At 41.0% G+C, this 12285-nt stretch overlaps 1 protein-coding gene across 11 annotated transcripts in view; it reads left to right on the forward strand.

Moving 5' to 3' along the window:
* Positions 1–12285, forward strand: part of map4k5 (mitogen-activated protein kinase kinase kinase kinase 5) — a 28504-nt gene that overhangs the window by 12288 nt on the left and 3931 nt on the right. Inside the window, exons 13-34 of one of the 11 annotated variants that reach the window (XM_082516596.1) lie at positions 910–1026; positions 1803–1887; positions 2625–2696; positions 3707–3765; positions 4037–4098; positions 4605–4643; positions 5113–5157; positions 5252–5294; positions 5371–5599; positions 5720–5743; positions 5863–5948; positions 6332–6373; positions 6584–6668; positions 6757–6836; positions 8714–8774; positions 9484–9589; positions 9880–9938; positions 10069–10172; positions 10409–10586; positions 10781–10849; positions 11021–11113; positions 11769–11839. In XM_082516596.1, coding sequence (XP_082372722.1) covers positions 910–1026; positions 1803–1887; positions 2625–2696; positions 3707–3765; positions 4037–4098; positions 4605–4643; positions 5113–5157; positions 5252–5294; positions 5371–5599; positions 5720–5743; positions 5863–5948; positions 6332–6373; positions 6584–6668; positions 6757–6836; positions 8714–8774; positions 9484–9589; positions 9880–9938; positions 10069–10172; positions 10409–10586; positions 10781–10849; positions 11021–11113; positions 11769–11839 — 1809 coding nt within the window. The remainder of the gene's footprint in view (positions 1–909; positions 1027–1802; positions 1888–2624; positions 2697–3706; positions 3766–4036; positions 4099–4604; positions 4644–5112; positions 5158–5251; positions 5295–5370; positions 5600–5719; positions 5744–5862; positions 5949–6331; positions 6374–6583; positions 6669–6756; positions 6837–8713; positions 8775–9483; positions 9590–9879; positions 9939–10068; positions 10173–10408; positions 10587–10780; positions 10850–11020; positions 11114–11768; positions 11840–12285) is intronic. The other 10 variants (XM_082516599.1, XM_082516600.1, XM_082516602.1 and 7 more) reach the window with 10 other exon arrangements.

The raw sequence follows: 12285 nt of genomic DNA on the forward strand, positions 1-12285 counted from the left end.
TGAAATGTTCAAAATAAAAAAAAATATAGTGCAGTATGAGCGCTGATGTTTAAAAAATGTGAATGTTTTCGGAGAGTCTGTTGTTTTTTGCAGTGTCTTCTTCGTCTTCTTTTTTTCTTTTGCTTGTTGGCCTATGTTCCTTTGCAAATCTAAAACACCTGACAAACAAATAGAAGTTGTCATTCTGTCCAAATTCAGCAGAGCCTTATGAACCCCAGCTGGCCTCCTCAGCTTCTGTGTGGTTTGGCTGACGTTCTCAGTGTTTGGCTTGCCGTCAGACTCTGGCCTTGAACTGTTTTCAGTGTTTCGTATTTATTAAAGCTTATCTTAGTTTCAGCTCTTTAGGATGGGAGCCAGAGTTCAGTTAGCACCCGTTTCTAATTTTTAGGTATACAAGCACAGTGTATTCTCGTCTCATTAGTACAGCATGTATCTCTGAGGATAGTTGCATCCCAGAAGTCCTGGAATGTGATGATTTATCCTTATAGCTAGGAGTTGGTGATCTGTAACAAGCTTTTGGGGTAGAACACTACCTACAATCTGCAATCTGAAAAGAAAGTACACCCTCTTTAAATACAAAAGTTTTATGCATCAGGACATAATAAAAGAAATGGGGTTCTTTGCATGTCTTAAAATTAGGTAAATACAACCTCAGATGATGTCATTATTTAACAACTCGGGTAGTATTTCCCTAAATTTAAGACCTGATAAGGTCATGATTTGTAAAAAATCTTTGAACTGACAGAGAGTGTGCTTTCCTTTTCATCCACCCCCACATGAATCTAAATTCTTTGCTTCTATACCTTTATGACTCTTATGTGTCAAATTAGTGTCAGGTGTCTAACACAAACAGCTGTTTTCCTGTTATGATCCTGGTAAAGATCTCTAACTCTTTAGTGTTTCTCCCAGCATGTGTTTATGGCTCAGACGGGTTTGACGAGGAGACTTGCCACAGAGCTTATTGATAAGATGAACAACCCGGACAACCACCAGAATTTTGGAGAAATGGATGAGGATGACCTTGAGGTAATAACTGACTCCAAATCATATATAGAAATGTGTGTTGTTAGGAGATTGTCTAAGAAAATCAAAGCCAACCCAGTCAACAAGCTAGTAATCAGAAATATAAACACACAACTTTTATTTATACCCTGAAAATATTAAACCTGTAATGCAGTTCTTGGTACATGTTTGTTTGAACATGTTTGAACTTGTTGCAAATAACTGATTTAAAGAAGTACGTTAAACTATCACTTGCTGTTTGAGCTACACGACAGATTCTTATCAGTGAATGTAAATATTAGAATGTGTGACATGTTTTCAGCGGTGAACTATAACCAGCGAGCTTCTTTCAGGTCTTTCATGTTCCCCTAAAACTTCCCTTCCCCCTCTTCCTGATTCTCTCCAATGACATTATTATTCCGACTGGATTCAACATCACATCTATGTGGCAGCCAAAGAGGTGGTACCAGCGCTTTTTAAAGGACCATTGTGCTTTTCTCCCACTGACAGCAGTAGCACTGTCTTGGCCACGATGAGTGAAAAAACTCTAAAGGCTATTGACTGCAAGCAATAGAGCTTGTTGCAAACAAACAGCCACTGGGATGCATAATAATGTGATCATGCTCCAGAAAAGCTGGTCTCAGCTCAGCTTTGGCTAACCGTAACTCAAATTTTGTAGATAATCTAAAAAGATAATGCGATAACTAATAATTACACACTGAATATTATATAAGCTCCTAACATTTTACTGTCTTCTGAAGTGCTGCTCCCTCAATAAAAATTCTGTCTTTCACCATCAGTTTCAGGGAAACAGCGAAGTCAGACACACCATCCGCTCCACCAACAAGCATGCCAGAGCTGAGAGGACGCGCTCAGAGATCGACTGTAAGTGAACATCAAAGCTAAATGGATCATTAAGGCCAGCCCCTCTCCGCAATCGCTCGCTGTGCTTCTGTCCTGTCGTTGGTTTGCGTGTTAGCTGTTGTGAGTGGTTAGGTCGATCTAGGTCTGGTGGCATCACCAAGGGTCATTCCTTTAATCCTGCAGCAGAGGCTGGCACCTTTCCAGGCCACAGCATGTTTTGGCGTGTCTAAAAAAAAAAGTCTGTGGATTCATGGAAGAGAAAGTAAAGTCGCTTGTGCTATTTTTACATGTTAAGTGTTGTCTCATCTGTTGCTCAAGGAATCCTGCAAAATAGCTTGTCTGAAGGGTCTCTGAGTTTTCCTAAAAATCTCAAGTTTTTAGCCAGAATTTGTTTTCAAGAATTTGGCGATGGGTCCAGTTGTCACAGTTCTACATCTTGTCCCCTGCCCCTTCAAGGAAGCTGTGTTTTTTTTTTTTTTTTTTTTTTTTTTTTTTTTTTGTGTCGCCGTTAGTTGTGATAGATAAAGCCGAATGCAGTGTTGTGCCTGTTGTGTCAGTAGTTTGTGGCCATTTCTTCATTTCATCATTTTAGAATGACCTAACAGCTGCCTGGCGTTGAGATAGGTGTGGTATTTATACCATGCTGCATTGTGTTTTGTGCTCGTCTGTGCTGTGATCGCTTGTATCAGATGTACTTCTTGTCTGGTTTCTTTTATCTAAATTTCTCACTGTTATATGACCTTCCCTCCACCATGAAGCAAACAATGGAACAGACCAAAGAGAGCCACCCTCAAGTCCTAGCTTCACTGAGGGACACAGGGTGGATGCAGGTCAGTGTGAGAGTAGTGAGACAGTGTGTGTTTGTCTAATTCCAACCCTCACCCCTAAGATTTCATTAGAAATATGATAATGTTGTAGAAATGGAACACTCGGTTTGACATTTAAATGGTACTAATAAGGCGATTTTGTCTGCATATAGTGGCTACCTAATGTAACTTCAGCTTTTTTGTAAGGCTGAATAATTTGGATATTGTGACATCTTGGTTCCTGTTAGGCTGACTGACTTGAAATTGCATTTAAATGACTAATCTTACCCTGACAAGAAAGCAAAGCTTGCCTCGTAAGACTCACCTGATCACTCGGCTTCAATTCTTTAAACTTTTTTATTGTTTTTCTTACCTCCCAACCTCCACACTATCTGGATATGTTGAGAAGAAAAACATGGGAAAGGGGAGGTGGGGAGGGATCTGTGGTCTGAATTCTTTAATACAACGCGTCTTTGTTAATGCGAAGGTGATTATGTGGGCTGATTTCTTTCACCTTCATAATTACAGCCGAATCATGTCGTATTTATACTGGACAGCAAACCAGACACCCTTATTGGATCAACTGTTTGACAGAACGCAACCTGAAGTCTAAACTGCTGAAGAATCTGTCCTGTGATGTATCTGTAATTCATGTTTCCTCACACTAATATTTCCCCAAAGGGAACAGGTCTGGTCAGCGTCAAGTTTAACCTGTGTCTGTCTTTAGTGAGCAACTCGTCTCGAAGCTACAGACCAAACATTCAAGTCGTAACATCGTAAATCAGTGAGGGATCTCTGTAGTGTTTTGGCAGGTTAACTGTTGTGGAAGCAGATGATCTGCTTTGGGTTTGTTCTTACACCTGTTTTTAGGTTAGGAAGGAATTTTTTCCCAAGTTTTCTGGTACTAATGCCCAATGTTGATAACTCCAGTGCTTTGTGTGTGTTGAAGTGTTGGATGCTGATGCCCTCTAGTGTCAAAGATGTGCGCAAAGAAAGGGAGAAAAGAAAAGAAACACCATCTCTGTTTTTTACAGTTGACAAGCTCCAGTTTAAAGCACCAGTACAGAAGGAAACTGCGGCTCATTATGAAACGGTGATTATCATGTTCTGTTTAAATCATTTTCTGTTTAACACTAATTTTAGTTTCTGTTTGTAGTGTGTGTGTGTGTGTGTGTGTGTGTGTGTGTGTGTGTGTGTGTGTGTGTGTGTGTGTGTGTGCGTGCGTGCGTGCGTGCGTGTGTGTGTGCTTGCGTGCGTGCGTGCGTGCGTGTGTGTGTGTGTGTGTGGAGTAAAAAGATATCAGATGATTAACAAAACTGCAGCTATGTAAATATCTATTTCTGTGAATGTATGCTTTTCCACAGGATGTCAAAGATAATGACTTCTCCCCCTGGAGTCCTTTTGCAGAAGGAGGAATAACAACCAGGTGATCCATGGAAACTGTTGTCATGGGAACTGCTCCCATTTACCCCCAGTTGTTCTCGTTCAGTCTCTACCTGGTTTGTCTTAGATAAATGCGCCTCATGAGGCTTAACCAGACAAATGAATTTAAGGCAAATTAAAGATTTGTTGTTGTTTGGATTTCACATCGTCTGAGTTTGTTTTGTTTGTTTTTTTACTTTGAGACAGTCAAAACATGTTAGTCCTAAAGAAACTACTCATTCTTGATTCTCTGTGTATATAGATTTTCTTCACTGTGTCTCATATTAACATGCTTGCTCACTGGACCTAACCTATGGCTGTACATGAGCTCACTCCCCTACTCCCCTTGCCCCCCTTTTGCACTTTGAAATGTCACTTTGGTCTTTAAGCTCCCTCTCACATGTCCATGTGCTTTGACTGTTTGTTTGTTTTTTGGGTTTTTTTTCCTCCTTCACCTTCTCTCTGTCCTCTTTTTGACTGTCGGTGTCGCTCTCGTCTTGTCCCTCGAAGGAGCCTTCTCAAAAGCGTTGAGGATGAATTGTTCCAACGGTAACACTAACACTGCATGTGCTGTAATAAGCTACGCCATCCAATCCACACCCTCCTTGCTGCGCCACAACCATTTTTTCAGCGTGGTCCGCCCACCTCCCTTTCTGCCTCCTCTTCATTCACCATGTGTGGTGTGACGATTACTGTAGATTTAAGCTGTGTGTACTACTGTTGTGTGAAGAGAAAAAGTGCTGAAGTGTCAGCCTAACCATTTTGGGCTCAACTGCATTGAAGCTGTTTTGAAACCTACTTTTAACTGGTAGTTTATAGTAGTGGTCATAGTCATAATAATATCATTGTCCCCAGTAGGTTTAGGTCACCTCAAATGTGATCTAAAGTCTGTAGTAACACAGAATCTTCCCCTCATTGTTCTCATTCAAAGATAGGACTTCATATAAACATTTGCATTCCTCCTAAACCCAAATGAGTCTTACTTTCCGCGTTACTCATTACTGTGTTTGTCCTATAGGGGACACGTCGCCCATCTTGAAGATGCCTTTGATGATACGGAGCGGTGAGTTATGCCATCAGATTTAAATTTTATCATGAATGCATGACCTTTTGTTCTGCTGGTTTACACCTTACTGCTAAAAATGGTTCAATTTCAGATCAACCATCAAGCCAGGCGTTCCTCCTCCTCTGCCTCCAAAGGTAACACCTAAATTTAAAGATGTCTACTTTTGCTGTAATTTTTTTTAGGTTTAAGTAAAGATTAAATGTGTTGTAGTGTTATGTTTCTTCTCAGCCAACTTCAAGCACCTCATCAGAGGAAATGGGCCTTAACGATGAGAGGTCTGTGACAGTAAAGAGGTTCCCTAACTCGGAGAATGGACCGAGCCAAGTGGCTCGCAGACAGAGCACACCTGAGCAGGGCAACAAGGTGGAGAACTCATCTCCAGACCTCCTGTCAGCCAGCGTCAGTAGCCCCGGCCTTTTGTCGCACTCCTCGGATCCTGGTGAGTCTCAGCATATCTGTGTCTATTTCTAAATCCAGATTTATTCACAGTACGAGTCTGCATACTTTGTCTTCTTCATTTTTCTTCATAAGCGCTGAAATGTTTTATTTTTTTTGCAAGCTCCAAGTAAATCTGAACTTAAAGGTAAGGGAGCCTGATGTAAACATGGTTGATCTTTGGATTCACACCCTCCTTGTTTGACAGCGTGAACTGATATTAATACTGTGTAAGTGTAATTTTACCTGCCTGGTTTTTCATTACAGATAATGATTCAGATGGCAGTGTGAATGGAGGGAGTCCCAAGCCACCATCCAGTGAGCAAAACCGGAAGGAGAAAAAGGAATTCCCTGTGAGTTTATAGTTTCTGATTGTAACACATAATAGCTACATTTAGTCTCATTGGATTAAGGATAAAATGTCATGTGATACTACAACATACAGCATACATTTGATACATGCAGTGCCTCCAGCTAGCTGACTGAACTCAAACTGAAACCTCAAATATGATGCTTTTCCTTTGTTATATCCAAATGTGGCTGGTTAATGGGGGAAACTTGGCATCCATTCATGTTTCATATTTAATTGACTTTGACAGGACACTCACACAAGCATTTTGTTCTTTTGCTTATTGTTCAGGCTGGTTTTAAAATTATGGAGCTAAGTTTAGGATAATTGTTCTGTCTTTTGCATCTATATTATCTTATGGTTTTCATTTCCTCCCCTCCTCCTTAGAAACCAGCTATCAACGGCCTGCCACCCACTCCTAAAGTACTGGTGAGTGAATCATTTGTATTGTCCTTCACGGTTCCCGCCGTCCCGCTTTCACTGAGACTGTTATTAAACTCTCGTCTGAGCTTCTACTGTACATTCTGTAGATATTTGGGGTCCACAGAGCTTTCTGCTTTGTGGTTCAGCTCAGCTCATTAAACTCTGGCTGACATTTAAGAGGCTGCCTGCTTTGAGCTGTGCTGCTTTTCATTGCAGATGGGAGCCTGCTTCTCTAAAGTGTTTGATGGCTGTCCATTGAAGATCAACTGTGCCACGTCATGGATCCATCCAGACACCAAAGGTACACAAAGAGCAGTGAGCATACCACACACAGAGGGTTTCGGGTATTTTACTAACACAATGTTGTTGTTTTTTAATCCCTCTTCTAGATCAGTACCTAATCTTTGGGACAGAAGATGGCATTTATACTCTGAATCTTAATGAGTTGCATGAAGCTACAATGGAGCAGGTAACAGCAGCTGAAACTTGCTTGAAAATGAAATTGTAATTTTTTGTGAAGCTCCACCCTGATTCTATTGCTTGGGAGTCTTTATGGGACGCACACAGATAAAACTGTTTTATTGATTTCAGGCAGGAATACACAAAAGCTGCTTTATATTATATTTATCATGGGTGTTCTACTGCAGCATAACTAAGGGATAATTCAGAATCCACCCATAGCTGAAAGCGTTATCAAAAATGAAAGTTTTCAATCTAATCTTAATAGTCTCCTGAATCCAAACTGGTTCCACAGGAGGGAGGCTCTGAAACCATTTTACTTTTAGAAATTCTAGGAAACCCAAGGAAGCCTGCAGTCTGTGAGCAAAGTGCTCTGTTGAGATAATATGATAGTATGAGGTCTTCGAGTTACAATGGGGCCAGATTACACAAGACTTTATATGTGAGGAAAAAGATTTTCAATCCAACAGGGAGCTAAAGACCAGAAGCTAATATATATTTTTATAGTCCCTTTTGGTACTCTTGTTGCAGCATTTTAGATTAACTAGGGGCTTTTTTATGGAACTGTAAAAGCAACCTGATCAGCCTAGAAACAATGAATGCATGAATTAGTCCTGTATAGTTGTTTAATGTGCACATTGAAGGATATATCATGGTCAAAAATCACCGAATTCAGATCAAACCTCACTTTCATTTGAATTCAGAATTTGGAAGATTGATAGTAGCTCATCCAAGCCTTTATGGGAAATGGCTTGTATTTGTATAGCGCTTTACTAGTCCCTAAGGACCGCAAAGCACTTTACACATCCAGTCATCCACCCATTCACACACACATTCACACACCAGTTTATATGCCTGTAGTTTAACTAATTAATTTTAATCTGACTTCATAGCTGAATATATAAAACACAGACGCACAGAGATGAGTGTACTATCAGAGGCCACGAGATCATTTGTAAGCTTTGCTAGTGCGGTTTGTGGAGTGCACTCTGATGTACTCTGCATTCTGGCTGAAACTCTTCAAATAAACCATTCCTCTGCAAATGATCAGTTAATTGTTTGATAAATACTACTAAGAATTTTAGAAATAAGAAGTTTGGAGATTGGTCTATAATAGCTAAGACCCCCAGTTTAAGTAATGGTTTTTTAAGCTGTGGTTTAACTGCAGCTACCTACAAAGTCTGTGATACATATTTTGTTAGAGATAAATCGATCATAATTAAAATAAATTATTCATGGGCTGGCAGTTGTAGCCTGCACAAACTGGTCACAAATTATTAGTTCCTTCTGATTGATATACGTCCAAGCTGATCACGTTCTTTTATCAAATTTTGACACAATCATGGCAGAGAGGAAGAAACGAGCTTTCAACATCTCAGTCAGTTTGGGCTTTGTGCAAAGAACACCAGCTATTTCGGAACTTGAGTGCATTACACAATTCTAATAAGCAATGTGAGTTGATCTTAGTTGTTTAAATAATCAGAAGTGTGTGCATGCATTGTAGTGTTTTTTATTTTATTTTTTTTAAGAATTTATTTTGACCTTTTTAAGTTTTCATTTCTCTTTCTACTTCAGTGTCAAGTTGAGACATAATGAGCTGTTGTACTGAAACCCTGTGTATACAGAAAGCAGTCAGACATCTGCTAAAGAGTCAGACTGATAAACAGAACCGATCTCGTCACTTTTCATCTTTAATCATAATCCTAAAGTTGGTGGAGCAAAACAACCGAAACACAATAAAGAGTTTGGTACATCATAATGAATTATTTGTGTTTTGAGGTGTGGAGAAAACTTGCTGAGCTCTGATTGGACAGTTTGACTGTTGACTCTGTTCTTTTACAAGCCAATGTTTAGTTATTGAATTATTGTGTTTGAATCTCTGTTTAGCTCTTCCCAAGGAAATGCACGTGGCTGTACGTTATCAACAACAACCTGATGTCTTTATCAGGTAGGTGATGGATTTATAACAACCTCCTGCTTTAACAGCCACAGTCATAACCTGCTGCTTCTTTGTCCTGTGTTATCTGGCTGCTCCCCTGAGGCAACACATCCGCTATATCTGTGCCCAAAAATAACTGTGTACTTTGTTTAGCCCCAGAAAGCCTCTCTAATAGCTTTATACTTGTAGCAGTGACCCAAGAGGGGCACATCTGGCTTTACGGCCTGTCCCTTTACTGAAGAAACGCAGTTATATTACCCTTGGCTACGCTTACAAAGAGCAGTGTCTTCCATATAGAAATCAGATGTGCTAGCTATCATTTGAAACCAAACTGTCTTCAATTGGATGTCCCAACGACTTCTCCTTTTCTCATCTTAAGAGTTGAAGATGGGATTATGAAGCGTCAGGTCTGCTTTCGGTTTTACCTTCAGCAGTTTTGCACCTTGGTTTACTTAACCTCTGTTCTCTTCTCCTCTTCCCTTGGACACTGTCCACCCTCCTCTCCCCTGGCTTGATTTGATATTCTATTAACTGGCTTCATCAGAAGGTAATCATGACTCACATCATCATCATCACACTTCTGTTTTTACCCCTGTCCACATCTAACCTTTCTACATGTGAAAACTGCTTCAGGAGATCCAAGTTTGTCAAAAATATTTAGAAATTATTGCCCGTAATGAAACTGATGATGGGATACGCTGTGTCCCACGCTGTGCAGGTAAAACCTTCCAGCTGTACTCCCACAATCTCATCGGGCTGTTCGAGCAGATGAAGAAGCCGGGCCTGGCCGCTCAGTTCCAGACTCATCGCTTCCCTTTGCCCAAGTAAGCTCGAAAGGCCTGGTTTGGTATCTGAAACTCATAAATAAGATTATCTAACCGCATTTTCAGCAGGCGCCTGACACACTGTGATAAGATCACACCACTGGTTTTCTCATTTAAAGTGTTGCTGCTACGCCCATGCTGTGCAGTCTTTTTGTTGTTCTTTTACCTTTGTGACAAACTGCTGCAGCGGTACAGAGAAAAAGAGAACCACAGGCCAACTTCCCTGATTCTAGACGTCATCAGCTCTTTTAAGACTGTGGTCACGACAACTTGACTCTTTCTCTCCTCAGGAGATTTGCCTTGACAACTAAGATCCCTGACACAAAGGGCTGTCACAAGTGCTGCATTGGTGAGTGGCTTTTCCCCTTTAAACCCTGCATATTAAACCGTGTCTGTATAAAAGTTGCATCATGGCCTCCTTTTTTTGCCACAACATTTTAGTTTTGTATGCTCTTCTGACTTTTTGTTCTGATCCACAGTGAGAAACCCGTATACTGGCCACAAGTACCTGTGTGGAGCGCTTCAGTCTGGGATTGTCCTTTTGCAGTGGTATGAGCCCATGCAGAGATTTATGCTCATCAAGGTCAGTTGGTTATTTTTCTCGCAGCAGAAACATGAACATCTCTAATTAAGCCTCTGCTTTTCCAGTAAGGTTGTGCTTCATAACTTGCATGCATGTTTGATTTTACTCCTTTGCTCCACAGCTCATTGTGAAAGTGTCTCCATAAGCATAATTATATAAAACTGATGCTCTTGTACTTTAAACAGCGGAACACCGGTGATCATAGATAACATGTTGCTTCTCTCTTCCTGGCGCAGCACTTTGACTTCCCTCTTCCCAGCCCGCTAAAGGTGTTTGAGATGCTGGTGGTTCCAGAGCAGGAGTATCCTCTGGTGTGTGTTGCCATCAGCCAGGCCACAGAGCCGAGTCAGGTGGTCTGCTTTGAGACTATCAACCTCAACTCCTGCTCATCATGGTTCACAGAAATTGGACCAGGTAAGTCTAACATGTGCGTTGTTTTAAGAATTGTGGAAGAATTCAAGATGCTTGGATAAAAAAATTGAAGAAAAACAAAAGCGTGTGTAGCATTAGTGAACTGATGGCAAATCCAGTAGTGTTGCAAAATAAACTAAGTAATAGAAGAAAGAGTTGGAGAGCAGGACGGTTACTGAGCACTTCTCTCCCCACAGGTAATCAGCAGGTGGACGCAATCCATGTCACCCAGCTGGAGAGAGACACAGTGTTGGTGTGTTTGGACCGTAAGTGTCTGTACACTGTACACAAACTGTATCAACCAGCATTACTACTAGTAGCAAGATCCCTGCGGCACTTTTTCAAATTCGTGATCGGATTTCATTCAGATTGGCCCACTCGCTGAGGAGAATACACATATACATACAGCACAACAATAATTATATTTCTCTCCCCAGAAAATGTGAAGATCGTTAATCTCCTGGGCAGACTGAAATCCAACAAGAAGCTGGCTTCTGAGCTCAGCTTTGACTTCTGCATCGAAGCTGTTGGTGAGATTTCTGAAAGGCATCAGTGTTTAAAAGAAGTTTTGGTTCTGGAAAATGTTTCTTGTTAGTAAAAGATTACATTTCTTAATTTTAAAGGAAGTGTTTTATAAACTCCAGTGCGAAACAGATTTATAATAATTTTTTGGACATTTTCATTGGACAGGGACAGTAGAGCACAGACAGGAAACCATTAATGACACATATGTCTGTGAAGGTTCTCAGTCATCCAGGTCATCGTAGTCAAAGGAGCTTGCAAAGAAAAGCGTCTGGACTTCTTTAAGTTACTTGAAGACGTTTCACCTCTCATCCGAGAAGCTTCTTCAGTTCTAAGGTCAAATGGTGGGGAGTCCCAGATATAAACCTAGTGGGAGTAACCCCCCACAGAGGGACAAAAGGACCCCCTGATGATGATTAGAGGATCATCAGGGGGTCCTTTTGTGACACACAGGAAATGGTCCAGAGTCAAAGCCAGGACCCCACTCGGCACTTAGGTCACCCAACCAGCCGAGTGAGCTGTAAAGCAGCGCCCCAGTTATAAGCGCAGACTGAAGTTGTAAAAAAGGGCTGTGTAAATGTATCATAGCATTAAATTGATTAGTCTTGGGTAATGTTTGACCTGTTTGTGCACTAACACACAGTTTCCTCTGTATTGTAACAGTGTGCCTTCAGGACAGCGTTCTGGCCTTTTGGAAACATGGCATGCAAGGAAAGAGCTTCAAGTCCAATGAGGTAAAATACAGTCATTTTAATCACCCTGGGGAGAAAAATAAAACCTGCTCTTTTTTCTTTTTCTTTTTCTTGTGCTCTTAACAAGAACCGTGATATTTAAAATTTCACCATCATTTTCATGGTTCCTCAATAGGTGCCAGGGTGGAAACTGTGAATGCAGTATGTGTTAACATCCTTGACACAGGCTTGTGTGCTGTACACATGAACAAACACCTCTCTCTCCTGTCAACAAAGACCCGTAGTGTCTGTTTATGTGTGTGGCTGCAAGCTGTAGGTGATCCCAGGAGATTAGCCCTCAGGTGGAGCAGACAGCGTGTCTTTGTGTTAGAGCGTGGTAATGAATTTGTCCACCTTTCCACAGAGGGATTCCAAGCTAACCTGATCATGAGATGCGCTCAGCGGTACAATAAAAGTTCAAGGGATCGCAGAGAGGTGAAGCATTCTGC

Source organism: Aulonocara stuartgranti (assembly GCF_965226115.1).
Source record: "Aulonocara stuartgranti genome assembly, chromosome: 19".
Taxonomy (NCBI): Eukaryota; Metazoa; Chordata; class Actinopteri; order Cichliformes; family Cichlidae; genus Aulonocara; species Aulonocara stuartgranti.